Below are 12,722 nucleotides of genomic sequence, written 5' to 3' on the forward strand. Positions count from 1 at the left end.
TGTTGTAATTAGTTAGTTTATTTTTGTTAAATGTAATTAGTTAGTTCAAATTTGTAGTTTAAATTTGATTAGTTAGTTCAAATTCGGATCGGCCGCCGACACACCCCTCTCGCAAACACCCGCCGACACACCCCTCTCGCAAACACACCCCTCTCGCAAACACCCGCCGAGACCCCTCTCGCAAACAATCGACGTCGACTCCCTCCCCTCGCAAAAACCCGTCGCCGACACCCTCCCCTCTCGCAAACACGCGCCCTCTCCCGCTCGCAAACCCGCGCCGACACCCTCTCCCTCTCGCAAACACGCGCACTCTCCATCTCGCAAACACGCGCCGACACCCCTCTCCCTCTCGCAAACACGCGCCGCCGAGACCCTCTCCCTCTCGCAAACACGCGTCGCCGACACCCCTCTCCCTCTCGCAAACACGTGTCGCCGATTAGGGTTAGGGTTTGGTTTGTGTTTGATTAGGGTTAGGGTTTGGTTTGTGTTTGAACATTTACTTATCGATTTAATTCTTTTGCATAAACAATGGATCAATTCGAACGGGACTTGGAACAGGAAGACATATTCGAGGACATGATCCGCGATGGTACAGAAGCCGACCGAGCCGGCTCCGGTGATGGAGAAGCCGACGGCTCCGGTCATGGAGAACCCGACGGCTCCGGTCATGGAGAAGCCGACGGCTCCGGTGACGGAGAAGCCGACGGCTCCGGTGACGGAGAAGCCGACGACGGCTCCGGTGACGAGGTATTAATGGAATTCTATATGTACATATGTATTGAGGCATTAGTATAGAGGCATTAATGCAATTCTATATGTATTCTCTTAGGCCTCCGAAGATAAGATAGAGAAACGAGGCCCGGCAAAGAAGTTGACCAAGAAAGACCACTTCACAATTGAAGTTATATCACCGGAAGGCCAACCGGTGGCACCCGAGAATGTCGGAGTGAAGTTCAAAAATCAGTGCGGAGTTGTGGTTAGAGATCGTGTCCCGATCACTGTCAGAGAATGGAACAAGACGAAGAATGTGTCCGAAAATCAGGTTGCCGATAGGTACAAGGACACACTTTTCAGAGACCTCATGGCACATTTCACTTTGCCAGATTTGGGATCGGAGTCTGAGAATGCTAAGCAGCGAGAGCTAGTGAAGAAATGGGCTCTTAAGAAGATGGGCGAACTTTTCCGGCGTATAAGAACCGGTTATGGAAAAATTATAAGAAAGACAAGAAGCCTCCAGTATTCGAGAACTACCTAGCGAAGCAGGAGCATAACTGGGAAGAATTTGTGAGGTACAAAGAATCAGAGGAGGCTGTGAACCTGTCAGCGAAAAACAAGAAGAATGCAAGCGAGAAGAAATATCACCATCATACGGGGCGAGGGGGCTACGTAATACCCATGCCTAAGAGGGATGCACAAGAGGCTGAGATGGAGCTGAACGGGATCACTCCAGAACCCACGCGAGAAGGATGGGACATAAGGGCTCGAAATTGGTTCCTCGCGCATGGCCGTGAGTATGACATGAAGACAGGGAACATTGTTGAAAGTGACACCAGGGTTAGGGTACCTGTGCAAAAATGGATTGAAGTGACGACAGATATAAAGGCGGGAAAACTAAAGTTTGCTCCCGATAGAGAGAAAGACTTGCTGACGCTTGTCCTCGGTAATCCTGAGAAGGGAGGACGAACAAGAGGCTTCGGCCCTAGTGTTCCGTGGTCGCTTGGGTTTCCGGCCGACGCGGAGACTTATAGAAGCCGAGCGAGAGCTAAACAACGCCAGCTGGAGGTGCAGAATGACCGGATGGCCGAGTTCCAACGCCGACTTGACCAGCAGCAGCGGGAGCTTCAGCAGCAGCAGCGGGAGATAAATGAACTAAAAGGACAGCGCCCGCCAGATAATACCGCTGAAATATCTCAGCGACGAGACAGCAGCGTGGCCGACTCGGAGGCCCCTCCTACACGGATGATGATAGATGCCGGTCCTGGCGACCCCTTGGATGGAATCAAGGAGACAACACCTTGTGATCTCCATGAGGTGTTCAGGAAGGTTTCTGTTAAGGTGGCGGTCGGCTATGTCTTACCGGCATTTGGACCTGAAGGTGAGCCGGCAACATGGCATGGCAATCCGATTCCAGCTGGCTATGCTCGTGTCGGGGTGGATTCAGTTGTCCCGCAGTGGGAGACATTGGAGCTCCATATCCCCGGAGGTGATGGGGGCTTACACTCAGAGAGGTGCTGGGAGAAATCATTCTCTGGGAAAAGAAGAACATCAGGCTGCCAGTGCTGGGTAGCACCTAGTACCGGTCGTCCCAAAGCAGGTCACCATCACCTCCTCCAGGTGATCGCAGGCCACCATCACCTCCTCCTACTGATCACATGTCGCCACCATCACCCCGTGGGTACGACGTCGACCACGACATCGGTAGTCCATCTCCATCTCCAGCGCCGCCGCCTCCGCCCACTAAGACTCGGAATGCATCCAGCCGGAAGCGTTTCAAGAGTCCTGTCCCCAAGAGGTCGCCCTCCCAAAAGTACCAAAGGTTCCTCCCCCCCGTCCTTGGGATCTTACTGTCGAGGAAAATGCGGCCGCTGTTGCGAAACACAACTATGATCATTTCCATAAGCCAAAACCTCCAGCGCCAGAGCCATACACAGAGAAGCAAATAGAATATGCTACTAGTTTTCTGAACACACCATCGCAGTATGAGTTACACGAGAAGAAGGATGACTATACACGCACTCTTGCGAAGGTAATTGACCAAAAGAAGGATGAAAAGGCTAAGGAGAAGGACATTGCTGGCACGAGCAAATCATCGCCTAGAAGTGCAGATGAGAAAAGGTCAAGTTCAACAAGTGCACCCCTCAAGGCCAAGCAAACGACAAAAGGCAAAAAGAGAAAGGAAGTTCCCCTCCTCGGTGCTCAGCCCAAACAATCGATCCCACCACTCAAAGTGTTTAATGTTCCCAAGGTATACCAGGAACATGGTGGTTTCGATATGGAAGAAGCTGCTAGCCTAGCGGCTGCCTGTAAAGTTTCCGTGGAGGAATTGCTACTTGCAGCAGATGCTGCACTACCCACTGCTGATATAGCTCCTAAATTTGTCTACGGGGCCGACTTGGTCAGCAGAGAGCAGCTGCATAAACTACCAACACATATGCGGAATTTGCATCGGTGGTTCCTTGATGCATGCAAGGAGAAAAATGTACATCGTGGCGAGTATACCATGGGAATATTACTACCGAAAGGAGGAGATCCATATTGAGATGAATGAACTCCGCAGTTATTCAATCTAGAAGCCCTCGACAAATCTCTCATGAGTTGCTATTGCTTGTAAGTTGTTAACTACATATAAGTTCATTTTCATTCAGTTCATGTTCGTTTTCATTGCATATATATACTCATTATATCTTATGGGTTCTCTTTTGCAGATCAAGATCAGTGAGTGCAAAAGTAATAATATTATCAATGTTGGGTTTGTTGGACCCAGATAAAATACATGTTGAAACGGTGAAGCATAAACGCGAAGAAACGGGGGGAAACCTACTAAGGTTTTTGGGGCAGCAATATTTCTGTGATTCAATATTGTTTCCTTACAACTACGAGTGAGAGTCTTAATGATCTTTTATATATGCACATTCAATTTTTCTTACTCGATGTTAAGTGTAATTCCTGACGTATATGCATAACATGTGCAGCTTCCACTGGATTCTACTAGACATTCAACCCGATAAGGGAATAGTTGAAGTAAAAGACCCATCGAGTAGAGGCCTGGACGGGTTCCAGGACTTGCGAAGTTGCTCCAAGAGTAATTTCCTTCCTCGCCGCGCATTATCTTTCGTGAGATATCAATTAATTATCCACTCATTCACTCATTCTTTTGCCTGGCAGGGCTTGGCAAGCTTTGAAGAATCTTCATAAGGAGATTACCTTTGCAAAGAAGCTAACATTTAACTCGTACCGTGCCCCCAGCAGCCACAAGGGACGAATCTATGTGGATACTACGTTTGCGAGTCCATTCGCATGTTAACCACTCGAGAAGCAGAACAGTAAATAAATTCGACGTAAGCAATAACATTCACAACTTTATTTATTATCATCAATATTTCGTTATCAAGACTGATATAGTCATACTCATCTCATTTTCGTATATAGGTCGACTTCATGCGGGACAGACTCCAACCAAAGGAACACGCACTAGGAATCGCGGAGGAACTGGCGGGACTTTTGGTTAGAGAAGTAATAAACAACAAAGGCTTGTTTAGTCCAGATAGTTGTTCTACCTCCAAATAGACGGTCGTTAGTACCGTTTGTCGATCGTGAGCTCCATGTATATATGTAGGGAACCTACGAATATGTGTAAGGGGAATCGACTTCTGCTTCCAATCTTTGTTTGATCGATCTATATATATATAATGAATGAATGTGTACAACTTCTAGTAGCGTACAAATATATGCAACTTTTATTTTCGGACGAAAAAAATGAAATAACAAAGGTCGGTGGCGGGGGGAGGGGTGCTGCACCCTCAAACCCTAAAGCAAGCGTTGTGCGCGCGCCACGTAGAGGGCCTTTTGTCGCGGGTGGTAATACCGCCCGCGACAAAGGGCCTCGTGCCTGCGCGCCCCGCGGCTGCCACGTGGTGGACCTTATGTCGCGGGTCGTAAGTGACCCGGGATAAAAGGCCACCCTTTTATCGCGCCTTGCTTGTCGCGGCTGGCCGCCCGCGACAAAAGGCCCTAACCACCCGGATCAAAAGGCCTGTTTTCCACTAGTGTAGTATAGAGCGAAACTGAACTGGCTGCTATATTTTCTCAAACGTAGTGAGTACATGGAGAAACATGGAGCAGTTCTAGTCCTCTGTATACATTAAACGCAGCAGAACCAATCGAGCATATATAAACTACGTAAACAAGGTCTTGTTGGAGAATAGCAACTAGTATTCATAGAGGGCCATAGGCCAGTACATGTACATGTGTGACAATGTGCAGGTAAGCCCCTCATACACTGGGGAATAACAGAAAAGGGGACTATACAACTCTAACACCCCCCCCTCAAACTCATGGTGGATCAACAACACTGAGTTTGGAGAGAAAGAAACCATGCTGTGCTCTAGTCTGGGCCTTCGTGAAGAAATCAGCAAGCTGAAGCTCTGAAGGCACATAATGAAGGGCCATAACCTGGTGCTGCACAGCATGACGCACATAGAAGGCATCAACACCGATGTGTTTGGTGAGCTCGTGCTTCACCGGATCACGCGCAATGCTGATGGCACCAGTACTGTCCGATAAGAGCGGAGTCGGAGCATCAGCAGAAACACCAAAGTCCGCAAGTAACCAGCGTAACCAAGTCACCTCAGCCGTCAATAGAGCCATCGCTCGCAACTCAGCCTCAACACTCGAACGAGAGACTGCAACCTGCTTCTTGGTCTTCCAAGCAATGAGAGAGCCACCAAGAAAGACACAGTAGGCAGAAAGAGACTTGCGATCCTCTGGATCGCTAGCCCAGGTAGCATCTGAGTAGGTCTGGAGCTGTAAGGAGCTGGAGCGAGGAAAGAAAAGCCGACGAGAGATAGTGCCACGAAGATAGCGAAGGACACGAAGAAGATGACTATAGTGGACACTAGTGGGAGCAGCCATGAACTGACTCAGAATATGGACTGGGTAGGAGATGTCAGGACGTGTGACAGCAAGGTAGACAAGACTCCCAACCAAGTGACGATAGCGAGTCGGGTTCGGAAGAAGGTCACCATCAGTGGACCGAAGGCGGACATTGAGCTCCATAGGAGTCTCAATAATGCGCTCATCACCAAGAGCGGCACGAGTGAGAAGGTCCTGAATATACTTCTCCTGGGAGATATAGAAGCCATCGGAGGTAGAGGAAACCTCAAGCCCAAGAAAGTAGCAGAGAGGACCAAGATCAGTCATGAGAAACTGATCGCGAAGACGAGCCTTGACAAAGGCAATGTACTCAGGGTCGTCGCCTGTGATGATCATGTCATCAACATAAAGAAGAAGCAGAGTCCGACCACGAGAGGATGTGTGGACAAAAAGCGCAGGGTCATGGGCGCTAGGGACGAAGCCAGCAGCGATGACCACAGAGGCAAAATGCTGAAACCAGGCGCGAGGGGCTTGCTTAAGGCCATAGAGAGAGCGCCGGAGACGACAAACCATGCCATCAGGAACAGAGTAGCCAGGAGGTGGCTGCATGTATACCTCCTCACTTAACTCACCGTTAAGGAAAGCATTCTGTACATCAAGCTGAGAGACAGACCAGTGGCGAACAGAAGCGACAACAAGAAGAGTACGAACAGTGGTCATGTGAGCCACGGGAGCAAAGGTCTCATCATAGTCACGGCCATGCTCCTGCTGAAAGCCGCGAGCGACAAGGCGAGCCTTTTAGCGCTCAAGAGAACCATCGGAGCGAGTCTTGATCTTGTAGACCCACTTGCAGGTGATGGGACGAACAGAGGAAGGAGGAGTGACAACATCCCAAGTGCCAGTACGCTCAAGAGCAGCAATCTCCTCAGCCATCGCTAGCTGCCATTCAGGATGAGCAAGGGCATCCCGATAAGTGGTCGGCTCAAGGGTAGCAGAAAGACCGTAGTGAGTGGGAGAATAGCGATCAGGAGGAGGACGAGCACGAGCACGAAGATGGTGAGTCGGCTCGGACGGACGGGGCATCGCATCAGAGGTAGAGGGTATAGCAGGAGAAGCAGCATCATCCTCACGGGAACGACGTGAGTAGTGAAAAGGATAGGAAGGGACAACCGTAGTCGAGGAAGGTGACATGGGAGGGGAAGATGTGGAGGGTGGGGACGGTGGTGAGGGAGGAGAGGGGGGTCTGGTGGGTGAAGGAGGAGAAGGTGGTGAAAGACTCGGCAGAGTAGGGACCAGAGGCACAGGAGGAGGTGAGTCAGGAAACTGTTGCGGTCAGAGACCCACCGGCGAGCAGCGACGGGCAACACGGTAGAGCCGGGAGGCTCCCAGGACTGCGGCTGGCCCTGGTCCCTCCGAGCGACGGCCCGCAAAGGTTCGGCATGCATGTCCGATGCTGGTGCAAGGGCGTGCCACCTGACCTATACCTGGTCAGGAACGTGATGGATGATGCCTCGCTTAATTTCCTGCATGGCATACACGTAAACATTAAATACGAGCCTCGATCGGCTCTCAGGTTGTCCTGTGAATCGGCTCGAAGAGCCGATCCACCCATGATTCGTACGAGGTGTACGAATATATGGTGGTCCTGCTTGATCAATATAAAGCTAAAACAACCTACTACGATTTAGGGTTTTCACCGCATAATCGGAACATCCTACTCGTGATTGAGCCTGGCGGCCACGCACGGTGATCGTAAACCGATCCTAGGCAAGGCCTAAAAACCAACACGAAGTTGATCCTAGGAACATCCTGTCTAGGGCTAGCAAACTACACCCTACGCGCCACTGGATCCTTCAACCCGTTTGTAAGGCCTAACTATACAGATATTAAACTAATCCTTGAAGAACAAGGAGCAACCATAACGGATCGGATCTACTAAATAATGATCAAGCGGGGTGCCGCCCTTACATCTAAGATAGGTGTAAGGGCGGCTAGACATCTCAGGGTTGCACGACGACAGCATATGATACGATGAACAATGCTAACCCTAACACATCTAAGATAACTACGTTGCTCGCCATCAAAAAGGCTTTAGTACGAGCAACGCATGGACAACGAATAAACGTGTGCTGCCTAGATCGCAAGATGCGATCTAGGCAGCATGATGCTTACCCGGAAGAAACCCTCGAGACAAGGGAGTTGGCGATGCGCCTATATTGGTTTGTGGTGAACGTGATTGTTGTTTATTTCATAAACCCTAGATACATATTTATAGTCCGTAGACTTTATAACGTGGGAATAATCCCAACCAGGCACGAGCCAAACTCTATCTAATCGATACGTATCCTACTATATTACAGATACACGGGCAAACTAGCCCAAACTTTGCATATAAGGCCGATTCACGTATATTCTTCCATGTATATTCTTCAAGCCCATCTTGATCGCGGCCCACCTCTGACTCGGTCAAATTCTGGTGATAACACATGCCCCCCTGGTTTTGGAATTGATAATTCCAAAATCACTCTGCTTTTCTTCGTCGGGTCATGTCGTGGCAGAGCAGAACCGTCGCAGCATCCTTCATCATGATGCCTTGCCTTCCCAACTTCTCCGCGTGACTTGGCAGTTTTTTCTTTGGGCACCACCTCCTCGGAAACTGCTGCGGCATTGAATCTCCACTATATCCCCTTTTATTTAACTGCTCCAAACAGTTTGCTTTTTCATCCCCTTCGCATTAGCACTCCAAAAGCCCTCCTGCGCCACCATGTCTTCTTCCTCCTCTGCCTCATCGGGTTTTTCCGCCCAATCCTCCTCCTCCCGCGAGCCGACGCCGGAGTGGAACCCGAAGGAGGCCCATGCGGCCAACATTCGCCGCGCCATCGAAGCCGGGGAGGAGTCCAGTCACGATTTCTCCGTCTGGTCCGAGGACGACAAGTCCTTGACCGACGGGGAAAGTGACCTCCGCTTCCTTGCCGACGGGGAAACGGAGGAGGAGAGCGATGACGATCGCTTCTCCTGTGATGACTTCACCTCCCCCGAGGAGGAGGAGGAGGAGAAGGAGGAGGAGGACGACACCTCCTTCGACGAACCGCCGGCCAAGCGCTTCTGTCCCTGGCCGGGGAACCTCAGCGACTTCGACAGCGACGACGACGACGCTGACGAGGAGGACGAGGACAACGAGGGCCCTCCCGGCGACCGCTGCAGCAGCGACGACGAGCCCGCCGGGAGTAGCGCCGACAGCGGCGACGACGGCGACGACGAGGGCAGCGACGGCCCGTAGATAGGACCCTTAGCATAGGATCAGTAGTAGTAGATGGGGCAATGTATCCCCTAGTACTTCCTTTTGAGAGCAATCAGCTCTTTATGTAAGAAATCCTGTTTATCAATGAAGAATTTCCCCCAATTTGATTTTGCCGATTTCCTTTAAGCTAATTTAGCCGATTCCCCCTCATACTGATTCTGCCGATTTGTTCACTTAGCCAATGCTCAATGAGCCAATGGCAACGCATCGGTCCTTCACAATCTATCCTTCAACTCCTCGACTGATAACTTTGAGATCTGGTGGATAATGTGGAAGACCCTTGCCTTCAAGAGAGCCCTTAAATTCCTCCCACCAGCTCCAGTGATCCTCTTCTGCAAGAACTCACCATTTTTTAAGAAGGTTGCGACGCAGGACCAGCCGATGACACTCCAATCGGCTTCTAAGAACAGAGCATCTACCAGGCCAGCTGCCCCCCGAGCCTCGGTCAAGGCGAGAATAGCGGTGAGGATGCACAGATCAGACAAAGGGCTTTGAACTCAAGTAATTCTGAGACAGCCACCATGCAGAGCCAGCAAAACTTGCCCCCATTGATCACCTTTCTTCCGCTGAAAGCCGATATTGTAGACGAAATACCAACGGCTTAATGAGCAAAAGGCTGCCTTGCATGCCAAAACTGACGCTTCTGACAGTACTGCTGAACTGGCGCAAAGGGTTGGAAGTCCTCGAAGAGAAGGTTCGGGCACCAAAATCGGCTCATTGCAGCTGAGGAAGCTCTCATTGTTCACTCCCTCAAGGAAGCAGAAGGCCTCGAAGCTGAACTGAAGACCGACTTGGTCGAAATCCGTGTCTTGAACACGCAGCTGGTAGATCTTGTGTAATTTGTACTAGAGTCGATGTCTGTGCATCGGCTGTAAATATTTTTTTTTACTGGCCGATTTTCTATCGGCCCCCAATATTTCACTGCACATGTATCGCACATGTTCATCTGATTAGGTGCCCCCCGAGCCGAATCTGTCAGGTAACTGCAAATATCGGCTGTGTAGTTAGCCAAGGCACTGTATTTGAACGTTGGCTCCGTTAGGACTAATGTTGACTCTCATCAGCCGACGTAACCGCTGCCCATTAGATCGATGTTGAACACAGGCAGAATGTGTGGTGAGGATAATTTTGGCCGATTGCTGGAATCGGCCTCCATGTTGATTGAATCGCTCAATGAAGGTTTTGCAATGTTCCTCCATAGATCTTTGGGGCCGATCCCAAGGATCGGCCTCGCCACATTTGTCCATAGGTTTGTTCTTGCTATACGATCAGGCCGGTGGATAAGACCAGCCTAACCCCATCCTTTGTCACGTCGATGCGCTCGCAGTCGTCCAAATTGATGCCTGAGAGTGGCTCTTGGCCTGTTGTCTCCCAAGCGTTCATGCCAGCCGTTGAAATCTCGGCTGAGTCATCTGCATGGACGACCTCTACCTCATCTCCATCCCACTGTATTACGCATTGGTGCATCGTAGATGGGATGCAACAGTTGGCGTGGATCCAATCTCTTCCTAGCAGGACAGCATAGGTGCTCTTGCTATCGACAATAAAGAACGTCGTAGGGATGGTTTTCCTTCCTACGGTCAGATCCACGTTCAGAACACCTTGTGCGTCAGACGCTTGGCCGTTGAAATCGCTCAATGTCACGTTGGTCTTGATCAGATCCGAGCTAGAGCGTCCCAACCGATGTAGCATGGAGTATGGCATAATGTTGACTGCCGCTCCGGTGTCCACCAGCATCTTGTTGACAGGCTGCCCATCGATATAACCTCGCAAGTACAGGGCCTTCAGATGTCTGTAGCTTCTTTCTCGTGGCTTCTCAAAGATAACTGGCCGTGGGCCGCAGTCAAGTTGTGCCACAGGTGCTTCGTCTAATCCTGGAGCACTAAACTCCGTTGGCAGGATGAACACCATGTTTGTGCCAGCCGATGTTTCATCATCGGCTTTCTTTTGTCTGGGGCGCCACTCTTTCCTTTGTGGCCGACCTTCTTCGTCCAGGGTTCGCTGAATTTTAGCGGCCAGATTAGGCCGCGCCTTCCTCAACGTGTGCAGGTATAACCTTTCGGCTTCCTCCAAACCACGTAGTCGCTGAACCCTACGCTTTTGGGAACGGTTGAGTCCATCAGGGCACCACCTTGGCCGGTGGTACGTATCTTCTTCTTCTTCATCATCGTCTTCCAAATCCTCGAGATCTTCCACCCGAGGGGACTCAGCGTGCTTGTTCCGAGGCGGGAGAGGCCCTAGACGTTTGAACACGGACACGTTATGTCAACACCCGGATTTTTAAGTCCAGATGCCTATTATGCCGTACATCGCAATCCCAGGAATAATGTTTTTGCGAGACATAATAGTAAGTAGCGTAGAGTCATCATTTATTACAACACATATTGTCTTACAACCATAGATCACATGATCCAATATTACACGAATATATTGTTCAACATCACAAACAGTAGCGGAAGCGAAGTAGTAGTGGACGATCTATTCCACAGGCAACGCTTGACGTTAGAAGACGATCCTAGTTATCGTAGACGTCCTGTTGTCCGTCATCCTGATACTGGTGCTCTCCTTCATAGTCTGGCATTTGAATAGCCAGGGCAAAGCCATGAGTACTTTTTAAAGTACTCGCAAACTAACTCTAAGATAAATACTCATTAAGTGAAAGGGGGTGCTAAGCTCTAGGTTTGTTTGCATAAAGCCAAGTTTTAGTTTCATAAATCTTTGGTAAAGCCTTATCATGTGCTAGACTAACTCAAGTGGGAACATTAGTGTCATTCCCACAACTCATTATGGATCACCATAATGTCACCTTTCAAACCACCATTCATTTCTAGAATCAAAACATTTTAATGATAACGGAGATAGTATGGCCTTTCCAATCGTCCGTAACCGTGGACACGGCTATTCGAATAGGTTTAACACTCTGCAGAGGTTGTACTCTTGTGCCACAACTTTTGATTACATCCGTCGAGGGTAACCTCGAATCATCGTAACACGACGCGCGGATCATCAATCGAAACCTTTCACTTATATATGCTAGTATGAGCACCTCTCCCCATGAGCTTGGCCTCCCGGTGGAAACCGCAGTTAACCCGGGAACTGCACAGGGCTTGGGCCGTACATTCACCTCATTTCAACATCAATCCACAAGTAACGGAGGCAGCCGCAGCGTAACCCCTATGATGTTTGTTCAGAGGGAACCCATACTAAAATACACAAGCTTCTAGTTAAGCCCTACCCATAATCAGGTATTGTGGGGGTACTTGTATAATTGGAAGGGTATCGCATTCAAACTCAATCATCTATTTTATCAAAAATCACCATCTCCTCAAGGTCACATTCACCTTCAAAATCTTTCACTTTAGTTCATTTCACAAATGTTCCCATCTAGAGTAGTCAATTTTAGTTCTTAGCGATAGCAACTAGTCATGAGGGGGTGCTATCTAGCTTTATTTGCTTAGGCTAACTTTGATACTCTTGTTCTATTCCAGACAAGTAAATCATAAATCAAAAAGTACTTTGAAATAAATAAGCAAAAGCAAATGTAAGTAAAAACATGGGATAGGTAATATATAAAAGTAAAGGGTAAAGATGCCTTTGCTCTTGTAGAGCTAAGCACTTGTTTTCAGCAAGGGTTAGCTTGCCTTGAGCTGGGTAGTTATCGAAGTTCTCTTCTTCTTCCTGAGAGTAGCCCTCCTCCTCTTGGTACTCCTCGTTACTAGCGTCTATATACGAATACGAGGTATAAATACTAAACCAAGCTCACATACTAAACTAGAGGCACTCAAAATAGTTCACACACTAGTCCTATCATCAATCAAACATGGCATGG

General features: G+C 49.3%; 1 protein-coding gene across 1 annotated transcript; it reads right to left on the bottom strand.

Moving 5' to 3' along the window:
• Window positions 1–4,928: 4,928 nt before the first annotated feature.
• Window positions 4,929–6,650, bottom strand: LOC139837765 (uncharacterized mitochondrial protein AtMg00810-like). Its single transcript, XM_071827031.1, has 2 exons — window positions 5,094–6,650; window positions 4,929–4,999 (listed from the first exon to the last, which is right to left on the bottom strand). The coding sequence occupies exons 1-2, from the start codon at window positions 6,310–6,312 to the stop codon at window positions 4,929–4,931; spliced, it is 1,290 nt and encodes a 429-aa protein (XP_071683132.1). The 5' UTR covers window positions 6,313–6,650.
• Window positions 6,651–12,722: the final 6,072 nt, after the last annotated feature.

This window comes from Lolium perenne, chromosome 3 (assembly GCF_019359855.2).
Source record: "Lolium perenne isolate Kyuss_39 chromosome 3, Kyuss_2.0, whole genome shotgun sequence".
Lineage (NCBI taxonomy): Eukaryota > Viridiplantae > Streptophyta > Magnoliopsida > Poales > Poaceae > Lolium > Lolium perenne.

Bases quoted from the DNA above. Each gene is read 5' to 3' on its own strand.
- LOC139837765 (XM_071827031.1), bottom strand. From the start codon at position 6,312: ATGACCACTGTTCGTACTCTTCTTGTTGTCGCTTCTGTTCGCCACTGG. The intron at 5,000-5,093 runs GTTTCTTTCTCT...GTTATTCCCCAG, and splicing joins CCAGACTAGAGCACAGCATG to TGTATGAGGGGCTTACCTGC.